Source organism: Platalea leucorodia (genome assembly GCF_965183815.1).
Source record: "Platalea leucorodia genome assembly, chromosome: 2".
Taxonomy (NCBI): Eukaryota; Metazoa; Chordata; class Aves; order Pelecaniformes; family Threskiornithidae; genus Platalea; species Platalea leucorodia.
The window spans coordinates 108,511,861-108,539,634 of record NC_138824.1 but is presented as its reverse complement, the minus strand read 5'-3'; the positions used below and the strand labels follow the sequence as shown (position 1 = coordinate 108,539,634).

The window sequence follows — 27,774 nt, the reverse complement described above, 5'->3', positions numbered from 1 at the left end:
ATTCTTATATTGAAAGTTAAGCTTAATATTAAGCTTATGAAAAAGCTTTCTAACACTTTCTGAGTAAATAACTGAGTGTAATATAGGGAAGAAAGAAACGCTGTTAGCCTCTCAACTCTTTTTGAGAAGAAAAAGGGGATCTCATATAATTCTGACTGTGTTTCTCCAAAGATGCTTTGTGTTCCTTTCAAATGGTAATGCATTCTGTAAAAATAATCTAATTTAGAAATATTTTAGGTATTTAAGAATTATCTTTTTATTGAGGGAGGGGGGATGCAGGTGGACTTCTCCCACATGCAAGCTGGCTAGGAGTCCTTAGCACTTACTGTGAGTGTTCAGCACTAAGTAAAGTGTGTGGTTAAAAAAAAAATTGTATTTCATGTTTGTGGATGAAATTCTATATACCCTTTCTTATATGCAGAGATGGCATCAAGACTATAGAAATTTCAGGGAAACAACCATGTTTCTCATGGTAGGATTGGAGTTTTTCCAAAAAAAGAGGTAAGTGGTAGTATAGAACTCAAATGTGGTAGAGCAATTTGAAGGCAAAATGTAATGTTGACAAGTAAAGGTATTTTTAAAATTAAGAGTTGTTTAATGTGTTCTTCATTTTATTTAAGCATTTATTCAGTCCATTAATCTCTTCAGTCTTGCATCTACCTCAGTTTCCCACAGCTTCCTATTCTTAATCTCCCCTTCTTCTTGCCTTATCAAGCCATGTACTCTTCAGAGCACCTTCCATGTGCACCTGTATTCCTCCCTCTCTCCTAATCCAAGTGCTCTGGGTATACATCAGACACAAAAATCTTTCTTCTCTGGCACCACATGTGCACATACATTTATCTGCTTTCATCAGCGATCACAATTAGTCAAGTCCCTGTCTTATCTATCTTTTTATTGGGTCTTCCCACAGAAGCAATTTTGCCTTCTGCATTTGTCTGAGCCAAAATTCCACCTGTGATGGGCTTTAAAGGTCAGGAAAAAAGAACACATTTGAGGAAAACTATCATGCGTAACTATCATAGTTGCAGCTGATTCTTCTTAGCTCCATGAGACAATGGTGATTCATTCCCTTTTCTTTTCCAACCAAGTCAGGAATTGTGATTATGTAAAATTGGTGCCATTTATGTACATAATGCACTACAGCTAAAACTTATACTCTGATCTGCTACATGCAACAGGGATAGTGATTACAGTATAAATGGCCTCAAAGCGTTCTGCAGAAGAGAGTCTTTGAAACAAAATTGTTCAAAACTGCCTTTTCCTCCCATGCCCAGCCAAAGGCACAAAATGATTAGCTGCAAAATATCCAGTGACTGACATCTGTGGTGGGAAAATTGAGCTAGCACATGATAAAAATTTTTGACTGTGAAAACAATTCTGCAGTCAATCCCTAATTTTCCTTTATAACACAGTAGGTAGGGGAATTATAGTGAGAACCAGAATTTCTTGTGTGTATGTTGTGTAGTAAATTGCTTCATATTGCTCTTTCTTGTCTTGTATGCTCCCAAACAAGAAAGGCCCCAAACAAAACAAGAAAATTGATTGGAAAAGACACTGCCTTGTCTTTGTGACAAGCTGCATAGTGGCTGTAGAGTGGCTAAAACAATGACCCCATAGTCCTGTTTTGTCTTCTGGTTGCTAGTGTGTAATAAATAGTACATTCATTAATAACCTAAATTGCAATATGCTATTTTGTCAGTCTTGAACAGCTTATGTACAAAGGTTGGTCAGAAGATTGCCAGGCTTATTTGAAAAATAAACACTCTGGTATTTCTTGATCCCTTAAGGAGGCAAAAATGTCACGGGCATCGGTGTGGTATATAGGAACCCTCCTTGTTATCCCCGGACTTCATGCATGCTCTAAGCATGCGGTCAGGAACTGAATATCTTCAAGTTCCTTGGCACTGGGACTCCAGGATGGCACCTTCGACTGTAAAATAGCGCTGTTTGCACTAATCCACTTCTTACCATAATATATTCTGATTCCCACCAGGGGGAGGGAGGGAAGCACAGGTTTCTGCTCTGTGCTGAACAGCATTTTTGGTATAGTTTTCCATTGTTTACATTAACTTGCAAAATTAGGGTGAGGCATTTATTACCAAACATGTTTGTAATTTAGAAAACAAGCCTATAATGACCAGTCTTAGACTCTGTATTGGTCACAAGTAAAAAAAATATGATATTATCAGACTAATCTAATGTCCAAACAAGTGTAGCATTCATTCCCTTTGGCAACAAATGCAATTTCATAAATGCTTCAAGAGTTATTTAATACAAAGACAGTAAGACTAGGGTTAAGCATGCTTAGAGGATGGGCAAGGATCTGGGTATCCATTGACGTGCTCTAAAGGCATCTATTGCAATTAGGCACCTATGTTTCAGCTACAGGTTCCCAAAGGACTGAGATCTTTACTGAGGATCACATCTTGTACACTCTAGAGGGCAGTACTACCATCCGTATTCTGAAAACGAGACTAAATTGATGAACTCTTCCAATTCCCTTATTAACACTGAAATCATAAAAATGTAACTTCAAAAATATTTATGAAAACATAGACTTTCATAGTTGAAATACAACCTTGATCAGCAGGACTGTTTGTTTTTTTCAGAAACCCATCTCCCTTAGTTGACCAACTTTTCTTAGCTTAATAATACTATTTCACTGAGACACTCAGTCTCCAGATGGAGCCAAAAATTGGCCTTTATCCAGGTAGTCTGATTTCCTTAAATAACTGCGCTGTGTTGAACAAACACAAAATCAACATTAAAGAAGTAGTTTGCTGTATCTTTCTGTCCTCTATGTAGCTTACTTCTATAGGCCCTGGTGCTGGAGTGCAGAATATGCAAGACTGCATTTGAAGGCACAAGGGAAACAACAGTTTCTTAGTACTACTGAAAATCACCTTATGCTGAGTACTGGGAAGTCATGCCTGCTTTCAGTGTTCACTCGTGATCCCTTATGGTGGTTGAAAAGGCCCTGTTTTCACTGCAGGTGGAGAATTAAAGCGTCTTTCAGGTGTACCTTCTCTGACTGTACGATAGAGTAGGAACCTGCTATATGCGAGATGAACGCAGCCAGCCAGCGAACCTGGCAGGAGTTTTACCTGCAGCTCACTCTTGTGGTAGTAACTGAAAAGTGAACAAACCATAGACCTTAGCAGTTGCCTTTTAAGTTTCTCGGAAAGCCAATACAGATTTTCAGTTTTGACTGAAATGCCTTTTTCAAAGCAGTGCTAAAATTTAGCCAGCCTGTGCTTTCTCCATCTTTTCCAAAGCCTAGACCCAGTGAGCAACATAATTTTGTGAGCAGCTTCAGTGATTTTAGGCTTAGGCTTCATAGGCTGGATGTTATATGCACTTGAGGTGTGAAAAGGCAGAATCTGTTTGCTAATTTACCCTGTAATTGTATTCCTCACTCTCAAGATATATAAGGACTTGGAGCTTGGATGTACAGTAATGATGATTTAAAATAGCTTACCTTGCTGTTAGATGGCACTACGGTTGTTTCAGGGAAAGGTCACACAACTGGGGAAGGAGCAGGAGGAGAGGGACTGGGAAATAAGGTTGCTACCAGCAGCAAGTTTTTAATTTGGATCAGCCGAGTTGTTGACACTGTAATTTCAACCTGCAGTTTCACAAATAACTGAACCAAGAATGGAAAGGGAGAGAAGGTCCTGCTCCTCTGGCTTTATATCCTGCAATTCCAGTTCCTTACAATCATCTTCTTGCCTTTCCTCCTACATTAAGTTTTCTGCTGTCTGGTCAGTTGTGTTGGTGATCAGTGGTGTGAAGAGTTTTAATGGGCAGGAGAAATGGACTTGAGGAGAGGGTAACAGGATTTCTTCTTTTAATGAAAGCATAGCTTTGTATTTTGAGGACAAAAAGGTGGAGAACAGCGACTGTACTTGTAATATATTAATTACTTAAACAATATTTAGAATTGCAAGGGACTATGAGCAGATCTCATGGTGGAAGAAATAACTTCACAGTAGATCGTGAAATTATGATGTTGGGCTTCATCGTGTTCTTCTAAACAGGGATATTAGAAGGTAAAGCTTTAAGGAATCATTGCTATTTCAAGTAGCCTTTTCCCTTTTTATGTTGTCTTATTGGGAGGCATTACTGTAAGTCTTGAGTTCGTCTACTGATTTTTAGCCATTTTTAATAGTTTGGTGGTTTGGTTTTGGCAGTTTAAACCTTAACCATGACCTCCTGGTCTCACTAGGAGGGAGTGAGTGCACAATGTACTGTTCCTCTAACCACTCCATTACGAAATTTCTCTTCCTAGACTCTTTTAGTTGAATAAAAATGAGATTTTTAACTGCTTGGTTTTAGGGTAGCTAGAACTGCTTTCAGTGGCTGTCTGTCATAACTGGGTTTCTCTAAGTCAGAGAAGTAACAATTTAAGGTGTTTGCTAGAAATGGCACGCAGCAGTGTGAGGGAGATTGTTAATCTGTGCATGAAGGTATCTCTGATCATTAACTGTTAGGTTCTTACATCGCCTGGTACTTGTCCTTTACCAATTAGGCTTGTATTTATCTTCTGCATTTAAATTAAAGACAGAAATATCAACAGTCCAGCAGCACTTAGCTTTTGAAATGCTGTTGTGGCTTCTTCCATCGCTTTATACTTCAATAGTTCGGAAGAATTTACAGTTAGTGAGGCCAAAAAATCACAGTTTATTTTTTAGAAATAAGGTGACAATTTTAACTCTTATTTGCTAAGGTGTAGAATGCTGTCAAGATATATATGGCAACAGCAGATCAAACCTAATGCAACATTAATGCACGCAGAAAAAACTAAGTTTCTGTGCCTATTCAAGGCTAATCCAAAGCTATTTTTGAAGGGAGTGAAATGATACCCATTGGTTTCAGTGAGCTGTGGATCAGCCTTCATGTGCAAGTGACCTAACCTGATAATAAAATAAATTGTTCTAATGTGTGTAAAAGATGAAATTGTGTGGTTAAAAAAAAAAAAACAGACCATTATAAAGAGATTGTTGGGAGGGGTGGACTTACAGTCAAACAAGCAAGTGAAGTTACCTATCCTTTGAAGAGCGCAGTAGTTAGCTTTAAACAGGTGGTACCTGGATGATGCATCTAATGTTTTTGTTTCTTTACTTTACTTCAGCTATATGGAAGCCTTGCTCTACCTTATCTATGCTTACCAGAATAACAAAGAACTCTTGTCCAAAGGGCCATACAGAGGGCATGATGAAGAGCTGATATCTCACTACAGACGAGAATGTTTGCTAGTAAGTGAAGGGTGAAGTATGTTTCAAAAAGTGGAATTTGCCGCATAGCTTTAACAAAATTAATTAGTAGAAAAGTGTTGCCATCATGTAAAACAAAACCAAAACTAATCAAGACCCCCTGTTGTTAACAAGTTAATACTTAGACTTGTGTAAGGAAGAAAAGCAAAAGTAAGAAGGAAAACATTATTCCCATTTTTTTGGAATAATCAATCATCATCTTTATGATTGTAAATAGCGTGCTCACTGCCATCATGTCTGGGCTAGGTAGGATCAACAGTTGACAGTGTGGGTGAGCAGACTCACCCTGTTGCCACAGTTTGACAGGGATACAAATATTGGCAAAGGCATCAGCAGGAAACAAGGGGTTTTTTTCCTTGATTATGTCACTTTTGGCAATAGCGAGAAAACAAAGCAGGTGATAGGGCCTCAGTCTTAAAAAGAACAGCTGCAAAGGTTGAGCTGGCAAGTATCAAATGAAGTGGCTTGAGGAATAGCACAAGATCAAGTGGTTTAATAGAGTAAATGCATCATTGCTGTAAACGTTAAAGCGCAACTGTGATTAATGCAAATTACCAGGTAGCTTGGTAGAAGACTGTGCTTTAAAACAAACAAACTGATTCATGGCAGAATGTGAAATGCTGTATACTTAAAGGCTTTCCTTTTTTGTGGTGGTTTATGAAGAAACTAAATGAACATGCTGCAGCACTGTTTGAATCAGGAGATGATCAGGAAGTAAATAACGGCCTGATCATTATGAATGAGCTTATTGTCCCGTGTTTGCCATTACTACTGGTGGATGAAATGGAAGAAAAAGATATTGTTGCTGTGGAAGATATGAGAAACCGTTGGTGTTCTTATCTTGGACAAGAAATGGAACGTAAGTCATTTATTCATTAAGGTAAAAGGCCCTTGTGCACCCTTTTTGTAAATGTGATGTCTTCAATGTCTTGAATTGAGCCTATATCTTTTGTGCCTTGGTAGTGTATTTTGAGCTACCCTGATTTTTGAATAATCCCATACACATTTAAATAAACAGTTTTCCCATATATTGCACTGGGGTATAAGGCCTTAAAGGAAACATGGCTTTTGAATGGAAAAACGCTTGTGGTGTTGGACCATCTGAAGGGGCATTTATACTAACATCTTACTGGGAGTTGGTGTGTCCTAGTTATTGCTGGCAGACCTGAAGAAAGTGGATTATTCCAAGTGAAATTCCTCCTCTTCCCACCTACCAATAAAAAAAAGTCAATGTTGGGCAGAAAAAGGAGAATTCCACAGGCAGACGTAAATGCTTATGTTTGTTTTTCTTGTTCTATTTGCAGCTAACTTGCAAGAAAAGCTGACAGATTTCCTGCCAAAACTGCTAGATTGTTCTACAGAGATTAAAGGTTTCAATGACCCGCCAAAGTTACCCTCCTACTCCACACATGAACTGTGTGAAAGATACGCCCGAATCATGTTGTCACTCAGTCGAACTCCAGCCGATGGAAGATAAATTCTGCAACCTTCCTAAGCACATTGTATAAACTTTTTTAGTTCTTAAACCTTGCCTTCCTGTCACAGGGTTTGCTTGTTGCTGCTATAGTTTTTAACTTTTTTATTTTAATAACTGCAAAAGAGAAATGACTGTACAAACTTTAGCCAGACTGCAAACAATTAAAGCTGAGAATCGCATGGCGCTCAGTCGTTTCAACCAGAATTGATGCAACATGCAAGTCTGATCATTATGGCAAAACTGCTTTTTTGCCACTTATCTGTTACAGTATTACTTTGCTTTTATCTTAAGATCCTTTACTTTATCAACAGCTGTCTGGATCATTTTGTGACTGCAACTACTTTAAGTGTCCAGTGCTGTGTAAATACATGGTACTTGGTAGCTTGTAAATGAAATGAAAGAATAAAGTTTTATTTATGGCTACTTCTGTGTTTGCAAGCAGATACCTTGTATATTAGTGTAAAATACGGGTATTTTTAGAAGAGATACAGTATATTGATGGGTTACTCAATTTTATAGACAAGGTTCTTCAGGATTTATGGCCAGTTTAGTTACAGGTAGTCGGAGATTACTGTATGTGAATATATTGGAAAAACTGTCACAGTATTATACACTATGGCTTTTTTGTATGTTCTTTACTGATCTGTATGATACTGCACCTGAACACTTTTGTGTGTGTGGCCATGCCAAGTCTTTTCTGATAGTAGGGGCTGGCTTCTGAAGCAAAACAATAATGGCACCTTCCTTCTATTCTTAGAAAAAAAATAGAAAAAAAAAAAAAAGTATTTTCAGTAGAGATATATTACATCCTCTGAGCAAAATTTCTAGAAATTGATTTAAGTAGAGAAAATAAAGGTTAAAAAAAAAAAAAGTGGAATTTGTGAAGGTTAAGAATTAATCCATTTTTTAAATTGGTATTTTAGTCATGTAAGTGACCAGAAATAAAACCTTACGTTAATTCCTTACTTGAAATAGGTTGCTATTGTTGCAACAAAATATCTCAGAAATCTTTTATCTGTCCTAATTAAATTTCTGTTGAAAGAAAAGATCTATAGGGCTTGTTTTGTAGAACTGAAATACTGTCTGGTTTTAATGAAGAAACTTAAATTATTTTGTGGAAAAAGGAATTTAATGCGTCCTTAGGTAATCCTGTTACCTGACACTATTTTGATTCCTACTCTTTATAGAAAAATTTTTGTGTTAGAACAGTAAAATATGTGAATATTTGTTTGTATGTTTTTATTGGAGCGGCACTCAACTTTCCATTACAGGCTTTCAAGTGGTGTTTATTTGAATATCTACTAATAAAAGAACACAGAGAGTGGAAGGAGCGATTAAGTTCAGACCATGTAGAAATGTAGCAGGCATAAATGTAGGCCTCTCGTATGCAAGAAGAGGCAGAGTTCAATCTTAGTACGTATCAGTCTTGAAAGTTGTTCATTCTTGAGATGTACTGGATCACAATATAAAGTGAACAGAGTGTGGCCTTCAATTCAAAATCTTTTTAGGGATGATTTCCTCTTCTGTTTTCAATACTGGAGTGCTTCATACTTTGTAAAATCATCCATTTATTTTATCAAAATTTTTTAGAAAAAGAATATTGAACTCTTACAAGTGCAATACTACTCAGGAGCCTTTTTTTAGTCTGAAACTATTGATGTGTGAACTATCACCTTTCAAGGAAAAAGATGCATATTATGAAAAGGGTGAAGACGCATTTTAAAAGATTTCACATTTTGCATCTGTTGCACTTTGATTTGAAACTCAAGAATATGCTTACTTTAGCACTGTGGGGTTTTTTTAGACAAGGTTTTGAACAGATTAGATGCCTCGTTTGCCTTTTTCAATGATGGTAAAAACAACAAAGCAAAAGAGCAATTTTATTTCTTTGCTAACAGGTTTTGAATTCGAATGTTTGAAAACTTTTAAGGAAAGCTCCCCTCTAACCCTGCAGGAGCCAGTTAACCTCATCATCTCTGTAATCTTCCATGACAAACACAGGGGAAAAGGCGCTCTTTCTAAGGTAAAACAGGATGAAAGCATTTCACTTGGGAAAATATCTAAGATACTTAAATTAAAAGGAAGCAAGCAAGGATGAAATTATTTGTTCTTTTTGTTTCAGTTTTTTTCAGGTTTCTTAAAGTGTGAAAATAATTCATTGTAGTTTGTAGTACTGAAGATAAATACGTATGCATTTGCAATGACTTTAATTTTTGAGTTGACTTGAGAAGGTCTCTCTAGTAGAGCAGAAATAAATATATATGTATTTTACTATTTTAATATCTTTTAAATATCTTATACAAATTTAAACCTTCAGTTAAATCGTTAAGGTATTATTTTGTCTTAAAAACCTTGCTTTTTTCAGTGCAATAAGAGCTGATAGCTTGGATTCACAGTGCCTAGCACAAAACCTATACAAGTAACTGTGTAAGGTAGTAAAGCATACAGTTCATCTGGCTACCTAATAATCTGTGACTGAATTATGTAAGTAGATACTTCTCTTCAACATGGGAATTGTGAGATTTTTATCAGGCTTTTTTCAGTTATAGTACACAAAAAGACGAAGGGAATTTAACCCAAATTCATTTACTAAATCACCTGCACCATCCATTAAATGCAAGGGTTTTTTTTTTCCAGATGTTGCTTCATACCATGGAGGACCCTGAAGGCACTGCAGTCTGTGTTACGTACCCGACATAAACAGTAGCACACAGGACACAGTCTGATACTGTCCAACAAACGTAAAGGTCCATAAAGAGAGACAATGGTGGTTGTTTATATTCTTCATTTTGTGCCATTTCCTTTTCTCAAAATCCAGTGAGTCCAAATGTCTATGGGAGGCCTTATATTAATACAAGTTAAGAATGCCGATGGAAAGATGCACCGCTCTAAGTGTATAATAAATCACCTCGTCTGTGCAGCATTTTCCAACATAAATACGTACATTAATTTTTAAAAAAGTATATTCAGGTTTTGTGTCTAGGAGGATGCAAGAAAAATGGGTATCAGTCGTGGCATTGAGAGGAAAGTGGTTGCTTTTGGAGAGGATATTAATACAGATACAGAAAAGCTCTTATCTGAAGAGGTCTTTTAGCTAAATGCAGTAGGTAGAATTCAAAAGGGGAGTGATTCTTTCAAGTGAAACAGAATTATTTTTCATGTGATTGATATCCATTTTTTCTTTGCTTATTGTGTCCTTGAAGAGCTTTTGAAATCACGGGCTTGATGGATAAGCTATTAACTGAAAACACTCTTAATTCCTAAGAACATCTTTCTTTGTACGCAAACTAACAGTACTGGTATTCCCCTAGTTGAGTTTCCATCAGCAGAACATTCCTGCTTGGTTCAGCTCTTCTATTTCAGTTTTGATCCTTATGGGAGGGAAGCCACAAAACTTTTGCAGACACCTGTGTTTCTTATAGCTCTGGCCATCGCTATTGTACGCATGTGTGCTCCAACTTTATTGTAGTGCCCTTAAAATCTTGGACTTGGCTACAAACTTTTCTTCGCCATGAATTTCAGATCTTCACTGTAAGTAGCAGGAAGAGAGTCGCACTTCTCAGAAACCGCTTCTTGAGGCAGCACTTTGAAAGAACAGCGTGACTTGCTTTCTGGTGGTTAGAATTGGCCCAAATCCCCTTTTCACAGGCTGGGAATGTATAGTGAGAAATGCTTATTTTCAGAATGGCGTTCACTGGATGGATTCATTGTGAGTGTTAAGGCTATGGTGTCATGCTTCATCTCTCCTTTCATGCCTTAATTGAAGTACCTCTCAAATAAAGGTTTGGGCTCCATGGTTCTTTCATTCACTCGTTTTATTATTTCCCCCTTGCCCTGTTGCTCCCCATTTAAGTCACTTGAGTATCCGCTTTCTAGGCTTTCTAGTTTGTTTAGTTTTTGCTTCACCATCAGCTGGTCTAATCACCGTGCCTTTGCTACCAGGTAGAGCTTGTGATACAGACTCAGGGTTCTTCTGCTTCCATCTGATTAGCGTGGGCTTCAGTGTTCACCTCTACAGGCTCCTGAGTGCTTTTCTTGGAACCGCTCAGGCGTGTATGCCTGTGCGGGATCTGTGGGCCAAACAACGCCGTCTACGCACGTGCTGTCTGGCAACTCAGCGTTTGAGAGCCTGAAATAGGAAAGGTATGGACAGTTAGTTCAAGCTGAAGATTGTTTTCTGTATGGTCTCTTGGCACATTAAAAAAAAAAAGTGAATAATTTGTTGGAGACTGACTTAACTGAGCACTGTCTGAACTAAGCGCTTAAGAAGAGTGAGGAGTGTCTCATGTACTGTATCTCGGCACTGTCTCTCCAAGTTTATGAAGGCTGTAGAGGCTGGTCCTGATGTTGAACAATCTTCACTTCAGTTTACCCTGATCCTCACGCTTTGTCTTGAATTATTAAAACTGCAGTCAAACAAATTTTGGCAAAAAGCAGCTATGTCTTGCTGTGCTGGCTTAAGTTGGTATCTGTGCAGTCCCTACCCACATCTGCGTTCTGTATCCAGGTATTTCCTATCACTTTTTGGGACTGTATCTCCTTCCTTATCCTTGTTAAAGTTCTCTGAACCCATTTGTATTTCACGGACATGCAGGCAACACAGGGAGCAATAATTCCTGTAGATTTCCTTTAAGAAACAAATCTTGTGTTTTGTCTGTGAGCTTAGTCTGTAACAGTGAAACTTTTAATTGAGCTGCGGACTAAGGGCTTGGAAAATCTGTGGGAGTTTGGGGTGGGGTTGCTTTTTTATTATAGATAATACAGAATCATAAGGTGGAGGCAATTACTACATAAACATAGTAAACTTTTATATGGATTAGGAAAAAAACATTTTTTCAAGTAAGTTTTAAGCAAAAAAAAGTCAGTGTTAATGCTGTTTGGAAAAAAAAAAAAAAACCCTTATGCTTTCTTAGGGAAGAGGTGGGAGAGTTAGGCTTTTCAGAGAAACTGTGATCTTATGGAACTGAAAATCTTGTAGCTTAATAGCTCAAGATAATACATTCTTGTAATCTGTTTATGAAGCTGTTTTGTTTGGAAAGATTCTTTTAAGTTTTGCATCTCATGAAGCAGATTCTTCAAAAAAACATACAAACAAAAAAACCAACAAAGCAACCAAAATACCCCTCCCCACAAAATCAAATAACAAAACCCCCATTCCTTGAGGGAGATAATATTGTTCTGAGAAGTCCAAGTTGAGTTTGGATGCTCAAAAGACTTCTTATCTCCCCCCTTCCATGCTGACAGTCTGTTTTGAACAAGTACGTTCTGTTTTGGAATACCTACAATTCCCATTTGAATGTCTGAAGGAAAATTTGTTACCTCCAATACCTTCAAACGTGAGACGAAGACCTCTCATTGTGTTTGGCACAGACGCTTGTTCCACTCTCAGCTGATGGTGATTTTAGTTCTGTGGTTGTTGCAAGGTGCTTGAACAGATGATTTCTCACTTCAGTATCTATCTGTAGGATGGAGTCCTCAATATACTTTGCATACAGAGATTTATACTGCTGCGTGTTACGAATTGACTCCCCTTCCCCTTTTTCTTGGTCCAGTTTAATCCTCTTATTCAAATGCCTTGTACTGGGCAAGTAAAACAGTACTGATTTTGTTTGCCATCGTTCTTGTCTTTTTCCACTTGAAGATGGTGACATCTCTGTGTTATCTGGCCGCCTTAGATTTTGTAGTGCTTTGTGCTCTGTGAAATTGTTTAACTGAAATGGAAAGTGATGGAGTTCATTACCTGCTGGTTGTAGTTGACAGAGAAGAGCCATAATGATGTTTTCTAATTAGTAAAAAAGTAAAATAATTTCTCCCTTGACACAGTGCCCCACAAGATTAGGAAAGCTGAGTATCTTTTCTAAGAAAATAGAAGTCACTAGGTAAAATCTGGCACGTGTTATAACTGGCCATAATCCCTTAGGGAGGGCACCTGCATGGGCAGCATGTTTGTTCTCATATCTTTGTTCTTGGAGGAGGCATACAGCTGAAAAAACTGACTCAAAAGCATTTCTGATGGATTGTTATCGGCTCTGTAGTAATTTTATGGGTATTTTGCTTTCTACATGTTTGCTTTAAAGAGGCTTGTGTTGTAAATGCATAATGTCAATTCTTGGTGATAAGAAAGTCTGATGAGTTCAGATGGGTATTTTCTATCAGAAGTTCAGTGAAGCTGTGAAACTTCGCACTTATCCTCAGTTATCTCTGTCCTATTAACTGGCTAATTCCCCTTCACCACTAGTCAAAACACTTCTGAATCTAAGTAGTGGACTCAGGGCAGACTATAATGTTGTGTGTTTTTTTTTCTTTTAGGGAGAAATCAGTTGTTTGGCAAAAAGGGTTACAAGAGGCCTGAGATAACTACCAAATAATGGTTAGCTCTGGCTAAGAGAGGCTCATAATACAGCCAGTTTTAAACTAATCTGTTTCAGACATTATTTCTGCAATTAAGATTGAATAATCTGGTTTTAAGTGGTGTGCTAAGTGTTACAAATGCTATTTACAAGCCTTCTATAAAAGGGTGCTGTACAAAGAATGTCTAAAGCAAAGTGCTGGACTATGAGTAAATGTTGAGGGCTTCTAAGTACCGTAGTCCAACACCTCTTTCCAGAGTGAAAGTATTGTGGGGTTTAATCCCAGGAGAGATCAGAAAATAAAGGAGAGGGGTTATCAACTGCAGAAAGACGCAGAGGTACAAACGGACAGAGATACTCCTTCAGGATTTCTGCAGAGCAGGAGAGTGAAGGCTGCTGTGTTCCCTCATCTTGCATTTGCTCGACCCCTGACTCTTTGCCCAGAGGAGACTGAGCACTTCTCAGCAACGTAGGCAAAGCTGGATTTGGCCATGAGAGGTGGAGTACAGGGCTCCCTTCTGCTGTGAAAGAGAAATGGGTGCATTTTGGACAGGGGCCCTAGGGAGCCAGGCGTGCCATTCCTGGAAGTGGGAAGGATGGCAACAGTTGAGAGAGGCCCCCTGTTTTCCATCGGAGTCACTGTCCCTGCACTGGCCATTCCTGTCCTTCCCCTGGTCACCGACAGGACTGCGACTCCAGGCTCGTGGGTTGGCGGAGCGGGCGCAGAGCTGGCAAGCCTGCCCACCAGCAGCCTGCTTCGTTGGCCGCCTGCCTGCTTTGCTACTCTGCTGTTGAGTGTCACACCTGCAAGCTCATTTTTACTTCTTTTTAAGTCCCTTCCGAGCCTCTCCTTTCTAAGGTACTAGACCTGTTGGATTAGTGATGTTCTTGCTTCCAAAATTGTGAAGCAGAGGATCCTATATTAAACCTGTGCTCAACTGAATCCAGCTCACTGAGTAATCTCGGCTACACTGTAATTGACTGACTGACTCATGGCAATGTATATCCTTCCTTCAAATTTTACAGAATTCTCAGATTTCATCAGTTATTGCTTATATTGCAGCTCACTCATGAAGAGACCTTTGCAGGACCTGACTCTTCCCCCTCCCTTCACTAGTAATGTTTTCCCTGGAAAGGAGTTCCCAGTAACAAGAAACCTGTATGTCGTAACTCTGCAAAAACTTCTTTGGAATAAAACATAAACGGTTTGGTCTGGCAGCCATTTTGGGCAGCGTTAAGAGCCGCGAGACTGTAATGGGGTAGCTCCTCTGGTGGGCTGCGGTCTCTCCCCGTAGGCCACGCCGGAGCTCCCTGGGCCGCTTGGTGCAGTTAGACTTGGCACTAGGCTTTGGCACCAGCTCAGCGTGCTGCTGTGAAATAGTTTTCATGTAATAGCAAATGTCCCGACAGCACGTGCAGAAGGGTCGTGAAGGAGATTATCAGGTTGCTGTATGCGAAGCTACTTCTACGTGTCAGGTCCCCCAGTTACAAGTTTCAGTATTAGTAGTAGGCCTCCTACAGCAGAGAAAGAAAAACACTCAGGTTCAAATGGCATCAGACAGACTGCAAATGAACGCAGATGTGCTGAAACTGAAACCTTTGTCTTCTGAAAAACCTCAGATGGCGACAGCCTAACAGTGAGGAATGCGGTTAACGTACTTGAAGTTTCCAATTTGTTCAATTTTGACCAAGGTCTTACCTACTGTATTACGATATTTTTAAAGTTTCTATTTCTTATCTTCTATGTCCCATCTCCCTAAACTAGGAATCTGCAAGTTTTCACTGGAGTGCTCAGTGACGGTCTATACTTTTTTTTTTTTTTTAACTTTCCTGTTGAGCTTTTCGGCTGACCTACATAGGAAATCATTTAAAATGAATGCATTAATTTGGACAGCCTTTCTTCTTTAAGCATATAAAACATATGCATTATTGACCATGCTTTGATGTTGCAGATTTTACACTGCCTGTGGGTTTTGTCTGGACTGGGTTTGGTTTGCTTTTATGCTCGTCATACTTTTTATGTTTTCCAGAGAGCCTAATGGTGTAAGTGAGCGCTTCAGAGTCTCCGATGACGTATGGTCTGAGGGAACGGGGTTCGCGAAGGCCTGAAGCGCATCACTGCCGCGCTCCGTTAAAAACACGAACACTTTCTGCGGCGATGGAGACAGCTGCTTATCTGGGAAGGCTGTGGGGTTTTAATCTCCAGGGGAAAAGGATTCGGAAATATTTTAAATTTCTTCTGTCTATATAGATTTAGCGAAAGTATCAAAGTCTGGCTTTGGGTGAGGAGCAACTCCAGACCAAGAGCTGGAGGGTGCTGCTCGCGCTCGGGGCGGGTTCCGTGAGGCCTCGCGATGCGCTCTGCCCTTGGGCAAGAGGCTTCCAGCCGCGGGCGGGCAGGAGGTGCCGTTCCCGAGGCTTTGAGGGGAGCTTCCCAGGAGCCCTAACTCCTTAGGACAGGGTGACAAACTCGCTCTTGCCACCGCAAGGCGCGGGGCCGGACACGGGGGCAGTGAGGAGCCGGGGCCGGGGCCGGGGCCTCCCTCCCGCCCGGGCGGGGCGGCGGGGCCGGGGGGCCGCCTGCCGGCCGCCACAGCACCGCCCCGGCCGGGCCGGGGCCGCGATGGGGCCGGGGCGCAGAGGCCGCCCTTTGCTGCTGTGTTCCTCTTTGCTCTGAGCCTCGGCGGGGCAGAGGAGCGTTCCGGTGGCAGCCGCTCACTTCTCGCTTTGAGTGGGATGCGTAAAGGGAAACCTGCAAAAAGGCTGTTTGTTTGTTTGTTTTTAAAAAGAGGGGTTTTGTTTGTTTGTTTTTTAGAAAAGTTTTTTTTTTTTTCCTAAACCCCCCATGCAGACCTCCTCGACCCTTCGTTCTTGAGCGAACACCGGAGTTACTCGAGTCCTTAAAAAGCTAGGGGCGTTCTGCAGTAGGTTTGATGTTTCAGCAGTGAGGCTGTGCTTTGCTCTGCCTGGGCAGAGGGGCACGTTACAGGTTATTTTTTTTTTTTTTTCTCATGATGCTTCATACCTGCCTCTGGCTGCAGCAGGGGAAAATAATTTTACACTTTTGCTGAGGTCCTCATGTGAACCAGAACAATTTCTTTCTTTCCTTGGACTGGAAACATGGTGTAGATTTTACCACAGAAAGCCTGAAGTGATGAGCTATTTTGTTAGGGTAGGCAGTTTCTTTCAGTGGTTTGTTCAATGGCTGTAGTTAGTGTTGCCGTTCATACTAAACAGCTTTCTGGTTTTTAAAATGACCAGTGATTGGTACTACAATGTTTTTAGCGACTGGTCCTTTTGCCCTGAAATTCACTTTTTGATTGCTCCCAATCCCATGGCTTTGGCAGGACGTACCAGTTCCCAGTAAGCGTTCCTAGGAAACTGGTGGGGCTTTCTGAGACCCCGGGGTGCCTGCGAGCAAGAGGATCAAGGAGGGTTTATCAGAAGATGTTTAAGTTCATAATACATCAGATTATTTTTAATCTTTCTACCTTGCGGTTGTGTGCTAATGACAGATTCAGGATAGCCATGTGCTGGAAGCTTTCATGAGCTTTTGGAGGTTTTGTTTGTTTTGTTTTTTTAAAAATTTCTAGGAAAACGGTATTTTCAGTTATTTTTAATGGCTGCTATTGATGCCTATCAGGGAGAAGAAAGAGTAGTCCATGAAATGATGGAAGAATATTTCAGGGGATGCCTAGAGCCAGTTCCTTGCTAACTGGTTAGTGGATTAGTAACTAACTAACAGGTTTCGTGCCTGTTTGGAAATGCATACATGTGAGGAAGCAATAGTGAAAACAAGATGATCTGACTTGGTCTAAGGCACAAAGGAAAAAGTCCACAGAAATACTTGAGTGAAGAAATAAAATTGCTGTCTATAATTTTCGGCACCGTGTTTTAACTGCTACTGTTCCTAGCAAACCAGATAATTTTGTCCCAATGTGCCACGCTAGTTGCTCCAAAAATGCCAGTTTTGTCTCTATTCTAGCATGTATGGCAGTGTCCCTACCTGCTTGATCAGCATCACGATACCTCAGTTGTTGATGCGGGTACACAATGTCTGTGGCTTGAGCTTTTCTGCTGTACTTGAACTTGCTCCGAAGAAGGCGTCAGTGCAGCGCCTACCTGAAAACAGAGGTGAGCGGAGGTCTCCGGCATCCTATTTGGTGCTTAAGCAGAAACGAAGAAGGAATTAATCTTTATTGCATTCACCTAGTTTAAGATTTAGTAGGCAGACCAAAGGATTACTTTAGGTAATTAGACTCTCTAATTGGATTTTTAAAGTTATTAACCTTTTAAATAGGCCCTCCAGAGCGGTATGTCAGCATGTACTGAGCTAATTTTCAGCCAGCTGTTGGTTCCGCTTGCAGGGCTGACAAGCGGAGGGCAGGCAAGGGTCGGGTCGCTCCTTGGTGCAGGGAGGGCAGGAGGACGCCTGCGGCCCTGCTCGGCCGCGACCGGGGCGCAGGCGAGGAAGGCGGTGCTCTGGCAGCGGGCGCGCGAGTGCCGGCGCTCGGCGTGTGACGCCGGGCTGCTTGCGTGCCCAAATAGCTTTCTGCCTTACCTCCTGCATCGCTTGCCGCTAATGAAACTAGCTGGGGTTTTACCAGGAGGCTGAACGAAGAAGACTCTTCACAGTGAGAGTTTTTCTGTCCTTTGTCTCCATCTTGCCTTTGTATTTGCCTTTGTGTTTGCCTTTCCCATGGCACATATTACAACATTTCTTCATCCCACAGACAGTAAGGAGTTCCTTCTACACAAAACCCCGAGATGCATGTTACAGAGCACCGAAAATGACTGGCCAAAGTTGTGGTGGGGACAAAAGCTACAAAGCAGCATAATATTTCCTGGACATATTGGAAGGTACTATTTAGTCTTTTACAATTTTTGGACCAGGACTATTGGAGACTTTTTCATCCTTGATGAATTTAAGTGGTGTTTAATGTTTGCTCCTCTGTGCTACTCAGTCCTATGTATGCAAGGCCAAAATCGCACTATATGAAGATGTCGGAGAGAACCTGAGATGTTTAGACATACTCATGGTCAAAATCATGAAGATGGATGGAATTTGGGTCTGCTGTAGCATATCTGCAAGAGCTTTCCTGCAAGTATTTCTCCTCATCCCATGTGCTTTAGGACTTCTGAAATTTTTGGTTGCCTTAACAGCCTAGCAGTATATGAAGTCGTATGGGCAGGAAAGAAGATAGACGTTTATTTGCTCAAACTTGCCCTATGAAATAGAACCCAAATTTACAGCACAAAATCTCTCAGATATTCAGTTTTCATATATCAACAAGAAGTTTAAAAACCCCAACTCTCAAGATCAATTGCATTTTTCTTTCTTGCCATAATAAATACTTTTCCACTGCTGGTAAGTTATAGCGCTCTGAGAGCTGGAGAAGTGAGGCCAGCATTAGGCCAGTTGCAGTGTCCATGCTAAAGAGCTGTGATTTGATGGATTTCATTAACACAGCAGCTGCTCCGTGCTTGCTCTTTTCCTTCATTTTCTTGACCAAAGTTGTTGCTCTACCTGCTAGGCAGAGCTCAGCCTTACTGTCCCGGCTGTGTCACACTGCGGGTTGCTGGCAGCATGTCATACGGCTGTCAGCCTGGTGACGATGGACTTCTGTCACTTTGCAAATGGAAAGCTCGAGGGCTGACAGCAGTCCTCAGCTGCCAGCCTGCTCTATCAAAATCCTGGCACTGAAGAGAAGGAAATATGTCATGCTTCTGGTGCTGGGCTTTTTCCGTAGTTCCACTTCCAAATGCTTTGCTGAAAAGTAGCAGTAACTTTCTTCAGTTGCATGCCATGCTCATTGCAAATATTCAGAGAGGTTTGCCAAAAGTCAGGGATGGAGTTAGTGCATGCAGTAATAACACTGAGTTCTTTTATCACATGAATCTTTTTAAGCAAGTTTGCTGGGTTCAGCATGGAGTGAGCAACCTGTAGCTATGGAATGTCAGACTGAGACACAGCATTTTTCTTAATAGAGCACCTACAGCAGTGGGAGAAGTAAAATAGAAAGAGCAGTTCTTATAAACTCCAAACAAGCAGTACTTTACCTGCCCTTACACTGTTACTGGCTATATACGTGCCTTGTTGCAGAATGAAAGTGCAGTAAATTGCTTTTTGTCATTATAGTCTGTGTTTGCTGTTGTTAAGCTCTTTCTAGACTGTACTGGGAGATTTCTGAACTGATTCACTGTCCAGTGTATTAAACTAACATAGTGCAGCACTATCCCCTCTTCATGTATCAAGGCTTGTAAGTCTCCTGTGTGGTTCATTCAGCAAAGTTTATGCTGTAATGGAAACGTTCAGTGGGAATACATAGTTGTAACCTGTACGGCCTGAAATGACGCACACTTGGAAAAAATCTTAATGTGATATGTTGTAAGGAAGGGTTATAAAAGTATGAAAAATAGATTCCTGCCCTATTCCTCCTCTGAAAGATTGATTATACACTTCTTGGAAACGTGCTTTTGGTTTTGGAGAATGAAGTATCGTCTGTCGTGGTTTATGAGCAGGTATCCCTGAGCAAATGCAGCCCTTCGGCAGTTGGACCTGACACTCACTTGAGGCAGATGGGGGAACACAAAACTTGGAGACGTGTAGTCTCATCCTCACCTTCTGGTTTGCGTTAGGGTATATTCTTGAAACCCCAGCTGGGAGAAAAGTTCTGCTGTTAGTGCACTAAAATCATTAATGGTAAGAGTGAATATCTCTCTTGAACATCTTTTAATTTTAAAAGACAGAGTGGATAAAGATATGTCCTCCCCAGTGTATGGGAAGGAAGCTGAGCGGAAATAAAAGAAAAATAAGGTTAGGCCATGTGTTTGAGGACTACATTTCTGATCTGGCTATTGAATCTTACTTCTAGAACCACGAGCTTCTAGAGAAGCTGGTTGAATGCTCCCTCTTTCCCACTCAAGAAAGCCTAAAATATGTTAAAAACAAGTCTTGATTATGTACCGTCAAGCCAGTCTTCATCTGTTCCTCCTATAGATTAGACAGAACAGTTGCTGGCTGTAGTCTGGGATTGGCACAAGTGTGTGTGTGTGTGTATATATATGCGTGTGTTTGTGTGTGTATTCTGATTCTTCCTCCACAAAGGAGAAAATGGAATATACTGTATGTTCAGAAAAAGACAAAAACCTTCAGACTCATATTTTAACAAGTTCTGGATGGCTGTAGGTTGCCATGTGAGCAGATTTGTTTGCAAGGGCTCGGTGGTTCCATCTTCAAAGCTGATAATCAATATTTTTGTTCAAAGCTACTCAGACCTCTGTAAATATGCAACCTTAAAAATGATGTAAAGATTTTGTTTGTTTGTTTTGATTTTTGAAAAATTAATAATTTTAAAAATAACTTCCAAAGGTAATGAAGCATATAAGAAGTGTAAAAGAAACTGTGAAAAATCTGTAGAGACAATAGGTCCAATATAAGTAGACAGGTTTTGGAGTGCTAAGTGGAACACACTTTTCAGAATGTTAGTTAACCCTCAATATCTGATATATTTGCACTCCAAGTCTAATCTGTGTTTCTTCTCTTGAATAACACTGTCACTTTATAGGTAATATGAAAGAAAATGTTATTTACGATATAGGTGAAAGCAGAATAACACTTACTTTAGAATAACTGTAATGTCGAAGTCAATTAAAATTCAGTTTTATTATGCTGATATTAAAACTATTTGGAGTTTGTGCACCATAGGGAATTATTCAGCTATTAGCTATTTCTGTGCTAAATGGAATTTCAGCCAAGCTATTTTTTGGGAGTAAATACTAAAGATAAAAGTGGGACTTAAACTGTCATTTTCAGCTTCTAGTTTGTACCTTTTTCTCTCTGTTAAAGCCTTTGTGTCCCGAGTGAACTGAAAGATTCCAGAGATCAGAAGTGTTTTGTGCGTGGCTTTTTGCATGGCTACCATGCATCACTGCTTGCATAAACAGCAGCAGCAACTTGGATACCAATGCAAAACAACCTTGTTGAAATGACCATCTAGTGGCAACTGGTCCTAGGATCCAGCTTTTAGTCCTTATTTAGTTGTACTTCTCTCCTCCTGAAGGAGGGGGGGAAAAAAAAAGGTTTGCTGTCATCGCTCGTGTCAGAATTAGCTGCTTTCCAGTCCGCTCAGTTGTAGTAGATCAACAGGCTGTGCAAACTCCTCTTGGGAGTAGGTGGCATAAATGCACTGAGACAACTCCATCTCCGTGATCCCTGAAAAGTTTAGAAGAAAGAAAACTGAATCTAGAGTCACTGCTGCCTTATTGATGGTGCCGCAGGAACCAGACAGGTTCACAGGAGTTGTTTTCACGCAGTTGATGCTTCCTTGCAAAAATCTTTGGCACTGGGCTGTGAAATTGCTAGATAGCACCCTGAGCCCGTTGCCTTGCCAGGACTCCTGTTGTGGTGCTGACATACAAGGAAGATGAGGTTTAGCTGTCTTTACACCTGTTAGTTTCTGGTACAAAGTGCTTCTGGTACTCCTTTTAAAACAAAAACAACCACCTCTCTGTCGATATTTTGCTTTACAAGCTGGTGCTGAATGTACTCCTGTAATTTCCTCCTCCAGTTCTCAGAGGTAAATGCCCTTCTTGATTTTGAAGTGGAGGAAACGTGCAGTTTCGAATCCCAGCTTTAGAAATCCTGTTATCTCTGTAATCATGGAAGGCAGAGCGCCACATTAGACATACGTAAAACATGGTTTTCTTTTCCTTTCTCTACTGCAGTCCCAACTGCTTTTTCTAAAATCCTATTCAGCAATTTGAGAAGAAGTTTTAAGGGCCAGAACAATTCAAGTACAAGTTAAAAAGTGTTTATAAAAGAAGTGCCAGAACTAGGGAAACACGTAACAGCAGCAATAGGAAGCTTTGAATATATGGCTGCTGTGTTTTCCATCACTGGTGTTCTGATACTGGCTGCGTATTGTATAAGTAAGAGTGTAATTTAATTTAAGAAAATAACATTAGAAAATAAATAGTTATGCTGACATCAGAAGCGAATGAAGCAGTGGGGTCTTTATATCTTATTGCTGCAAAAGAATCTGGGGTCCCCAAGTCATGCTGGTTTTGGTGGTTTTGTTGTTGTGGTTTTTTTTTTTTTTTGGTTTGGTTTTTTTAAAGCTGATTGTCTCCCATGAAGTTCTACATGATCGGGGTGCTTTTGTTTGGCTTAGGTATTTAAGTACCGTGAAAAAAAAAAATGGAGAAGCATGGTGCAAGAGAGAATACGAATGATTAATACATCTATGTCTACGCCTTTTACATTTTCTTTTTAATTTGGGGTGAGCTTTCAAAAGAGACACTACTACAGTAAACACCTTAGTATTGGGAGAACGACCCTTAATTTCCTTCTTTGAAAATCCAAATACTTTCTAGGAGATGAAGAAATGTTTAAGCAATAGGATATATGAAAGCTATCGACTTTTCCTTCAAAAACAAAAATGTGAACTATAAATACTTTCACAAATGTGTTCCTCTTATGTAGGTCTGCAAGTTTTGATGATACCAGAGCAACGTGTGCTTTGCGGTAGTCATGTGAATTTACCCATCATTGTAGCAATAATGAAGTGAAAAAGAGCTGTAGCTGTACTGTTCTAAATATTGATTTTTTTTTTTTATTTTTTTTTTTAATAAATGATCACTTGGGCATCTGAAAGTCAGACTTGACGTGTATTATTAAATATTGACTTTTCAGCGCCTCAGTCAATCTTTTAAGACATTGAGGAATTTTATCATATAGGCTTGGGAAGCACTGTACCCTTAATGTGTCTACAATACTGCGGTTTACTATCTGATAAATCTGCGGTTCAAAAATCTGATAATCCTATTCCTTAAAAAAGGTTATCTTTTCATTTATTTTTGTATTTTCAGAGGATTGAGGGAACACTCTGGGAAGAATGAAGCTGTTCTAATGGAGGATAACTTGCTCTTCTGATGAAAGGATTTTCTTGCTCATCTCATATGAAATGAGTGTTTGTTAACAGCGTAAGCAGCCAACTTTTGTTCCTGTGTGCTTCAGGTAAGATACCTTATGGCGTTTTTATTTGCTAATAGGAGATAGAACTGGGCATTCCTTTCTTGCTCCTAAGTAATACAATGTTTGCCTGTTCAGCAAACTGAGACCTCAGAAGAATAGTCGTATAGTTGCATGTTTTCTGGTAAGTTAAAACTACTTTGGAGTGTTTGCAGTGGATCAGTGAACCTGATCATGGTATTAAAATGGCACAATTTAGTGCAGTTTATACTGTAAAAAAGAATCTTTTAATAATAATTTTATTAGATTATCTTAAGACTTAGGATTATATATCATGTAGCCACATATTGTTTAATTTTTGGCCCCCCACCAACATTTTTATAAGGTGTTGCATACTTTGGGACAGTTTCTAGAGAGCAACTCTTCTTTAAATGCATTGTGTGGCTATGAGATTACCTGATCTATTTTCTTCAGTTTTCCCCTCTAGCTGAAGTGTTTGCTCTGTGAGGGACTCCTCTCTTGTTGAGGTAGAGCTAAATCACTCCTATAAATCTGAGAGGGCTTTAGCATGGTTGAGCAACAAGCCTTTATGTTGCTGGTAGCCCTGGAAAAAACCACCTGCTGGTTCAAGTAAGCCCCAAGGCTGCAGGGTGTCAGAAGCTGGGAGCATATAATAGAGGAAAAATCACAATGTGCTTGCCTTGGTGTTTCCCCTAGGATTTTACGTTACTGGATAGCATCAGCGGCAGGATACAGGTCTGGAAGAGCGCTTGGCCCTGCCCAGTACAGCCTTTCTTGTTTCTGTTACCTGGCGCATCTGAGCTTTCCTGCCTGCCTCATTCTGCGCCGTGGGCTTTGGTGGAGGGTCCTCCACCGCACCTCGGGATCCATCCAGAAGGGTTAGGATGGGAGGCCACCCTGCACCTTCTGTGGTCATTTTCTGCCCACTTCTGCAAGAGCAGACACAGCTGTGTTCAGTCTTTCCTGCTGTTTGCTGACCCTCTGTCAGCAAGTGAAAAACGTTCCCTGTAAGGTGCTTGGGTGGGGAAAGAATAGAAAGTAGTTAAATTGAGAAACTTCTTTGGCCAGCGGTGCTTTGCAGTGCCTCTCAGTAGAAGGCGTTTGTTGTCTTTCTCCTGTCTAAACGAAGGCTGCAATTTAATTTGAATGTCCTCTAGCCATGCAATACCCCTGGGAATGAATCCTATAAAACAGCCTGTATCAGGCCTGTACAAATTGTAGACCTGTTTAGTCTAAATGAGCTTTAACTTCATTATGTTAGTACAGAATAATTAGCAGAAAACTGAAATGCAATTTTGTCTAAAGAATGGCAGTTCTGAGGCTTTACCTCACCTACAACCTTGCAAGGCTTTTAGTGTCCTGACAAGCAATCTGTCAGAGCAGGAATGTTGAGTGCATTCATTTTTTACTTCAGTTCTTTTCTTACAGGAGCTCAAGTGACTCCACTGAAACTCTGGCATTTATCACAGACAAAATTAGGTCAGAAGAGAGCACAGAGGTACTGAACTGAAAAGAGATAAATCCATCCTTAAAGGAAAAAAAAAATTTCAAGCTGCAAACTTGGGTTTGTCTCCTCCACATAAGGTAAGACTTTTCCTAAGGGATTTTCCAGCCAAGCTAACAGTGTCTTTGATATAAATGTACTATCAAGTTCTATAGGAAGAATATTAAATATTTTTTATTGAGCTGTATAACTTCAAGTAACTAAAGAACAGTTTTTTCCCTAAATGTAAACAAAAGCAGCCTAGGGAAGAATCTGTTCCCGTTTGGTTTTATGGTCAGCGTACAGTCGTGCGAGCTGCTGAGCGTGTTTGGGTAGCAGCAGGAGTGGCAGGATTTGTTGGTTGTCATTATTTTGCAGGACCCTAGTACTTGCATTCTGGTTACTAACAGTCTGATGATAAAGCTGATATATAAAAACTGACTATATGTATGACTGACTACTGTTGTGATGTTTTCCAATGTCAAAAAATTATAACTTTCTAATTGACATTTAAGGAAACAAATATCAGCATCTTTGCTATAGGATACATTCCTTAATTGCATACACTGTTATAGTTTAGGTTTTGAATTTTTCACTGGGCCCAATTGAATGCGTACACACAGAAATAGCACGCTTTTAGGAAACAGCCTCATGAAGAAGCTGGCTCTGATTTTACCTCGATATCTTTCAGAACACATTGGTGTATTTCCCACTTGCTCTTCATCTCGTGTAAATCTGATGTTACTCAGATCCTTTCTACAGGGATTCTTCTCCTCTAAAAGCTTCTGTAAGCAATTAATTCTCCTGTTGAATTCACTACCTAAAGCCCTAACACTATTGCCTCTAAGAATAAACTGGGTAAGTCTGGGTAACTACTCCAGATCTATCAGTTATTTTTTATACAAAACCAAAAAATTATTGAAAACTTTCTTATAAACAACCTACAACTTTCTGTAAGAGGGGAATCATCTGGTTCACACCGAATAGCACTACATCGAACATTTAGTAGTCCCAGTGAATCAAAGTCTTTTTCAGCAGAGAGGATGTGGGGAAGAATACTGGAAAGGGCAGGCAGGATACAGGAGGTGCGTTCTGATGATTTTTCTAGCAGTAATAACGTGTTATATCACGTACTGTGTACCGGTCCCATTATTTACCTATATGATGTGACTGAATTCCTTGAGGCTGCTCACGTATGCCATCTTGAGCACGTGTGGGTTTGCAGGCTCGGTGCCTTGGTCGGCGAGTTGTGTGATCTACGCGCAGTCTTCTAAGAAAGAACGGGCGGGTACCTGGGCGCAGGCTTCTGCGAGCAGAAAGATAAGGCAGAAGCTGTTCAGCTCTTTCCTGATCAGGAGAAAGAACTTGACAGAGCTCTGTCCACCAGGCTACAACTCTGACGGTGAACAGCCGAGGTGACCAGTGACCCCTAAAATACTTAAATACAGCATGAAGCAAGTCAGAAAAGCACATGTGGTTCCAGATGTTCTGTGGTTTGTGCCAAATCAAGGTTATGAATAGAGTCCACATAGTCCAAGTGTAAAATACCTGAATAGAAGCACCTCCAAAATTTGACATCTGCACCCTAATACTGAATCCTCATAGCTGAGGCTAAGTTTAGCAGTGTTTAGAAAAAAAAAAAACTAGTCCTATTTTGAATGCAGAATACATACTAGTTTAAAAAAAATCTACCTGAATGAAGATCTTGTTTTCCCTCATCCCTCATCCCACTTTGTGTGGGAGTGTACTTGCAGCTACGCAAAGTGTATTTGACAAAAGTAGTAGGTGTTTGTTTAAAAGCATCTCTTATCACCAAGTCCTTTCTAATATTAGCTTAACTTTTGTTACTTCTGATATTACAAATTATTTTTGTAAATATTTTTTAACAAATTGTCAAATATTTATGTAAAAGCATTTACTGTATTTGCAGCTGTATCTTGGGGTGTCAGACACTGACTTTTTTAGCTAATTTATTTTAAGAATTATTATTCCAATTTAGCACATCTCATAGTAAAATCAGATTCTGAAAGGTAAAGACAGACTTTTTATAAGGTTGGTAAATCAAAGTTATTCTGTTAAGATCGTACTGTCATTGCTAGAACGTATAATTAACCAGCTTCTAAAGAATTACCACATCTGCATATGGGAAGAATAAATCGTTGAGGTAGAAAGAACAAGACCTTCTAAATGTCCTTGTAAATAACATGGAAAATCTGAAGATTTGCCTGGAAGCTGATGTAAATGAAAAATCTAGTTTAACGTGCTGACCTGATTCTCTTCCTCTTGGTAACCTTGCTATAAGGTTTTAAATCAGATGGAGCACATTTGTGAACCTAATAGAAAGCAGTCTGGATAATGAAGTGTTTTAAATGAAATGCAGAAAAATATTGGTAATTCTGGGTTTAGGGTAGGGGTCTTTTTTTGTTGTTGTTTGTTGGTTATATTTTCTTTCAAATATCGCAAATTATTTTAGAGCAAAAGTATATATACACCAAAGTGTGTTCGTTTAGACATGCTGTCACTTCAGTTTCTGTGTCTGTGTACATTCACATCCATATGTATGTGTGTACACACACATTATATTTCATTGAGATGAAAGATAATGATTGTTTTCTTAAGAATAACAGACCACATGTTAACACAAGCTTTAAGAACTTAATGATGTTTTTCAGCTATTACTACCCCAAATGGCTGCAGCTATTACTTTCTTCAGGTTTGATGAAAAGAAACTTAATTGAAACACCTTTTCTGCATCTTAAGTATCAGCAATGTTAGGTACCACAACTTAAAAACAAGACTGAGAAAATTAAGCTGTATGTTTTGCTAAGCAGTAGTACATTTCAAAGATGATGATAATGGGAATTACAGTAGCTCAGGGTAACTGCTTTCTCTGATACCAAATGAACATGGTGCTAAGGCATTTCTCTTTGAAATAATCCCAAAGCTGCTGTTGCTCAAGGGTTATAAGGGGCAATCATTTGAGACAAGGACAAGTCAAATGTCTCTTTTGAAGTGCCAAATTGTATATATATATATTTTTTTTTGAGCAGTATTCTCAAAATGGAAGATAAAGTTCAGAGTCTTTTGCAAGAGAGCTTCAGTGCAATCTGCACTTTGGAGAAAAGTCTCTGTGGTTTAAGTATGAGTGATAAGGACTTTTGCTGTAGTAAATGAAAGTGCAGGACTTCAAAGTT

At 39.8% G+C, this 27,774-nt stretch overlaps 1 protein-coding gene across 2 annotated transcripts in view; it reads left to right on the top strand.

The window, feature by feature from the left end:
* USP25 (ubiquitin specific peptidase 25) overlaps positions 1–7,176 on the top strand; it is a 95,419-nt gene extending 88,243 nt beyond the window's left edge. For both annotated transcript variants that reach the window (XM_082304384.1, XM_082304385.1), the window contains 4 exons: positions 422–501; positions 5,135–5,258; positions 5,940–6,135; positions 6,581–7,176. In XM_082304384.1, the coding sequence (XP_082160510.1) occupies positions 422–501; positions 5,135–5,258; positions 5,940–6,135; positions 6,581–6,753 (573 nt within the window). In that variant the 3' untranslated portion in view covers positions 6,754–7,176. The remainder of the gene's footprint in view (positions 1–421; positions 502–5,134; positions 5,259–5,939; positions 6,136–6,580) is intronic.
* Positions 7,177–27,774: the final 20,598 nt, after the last annotated feature.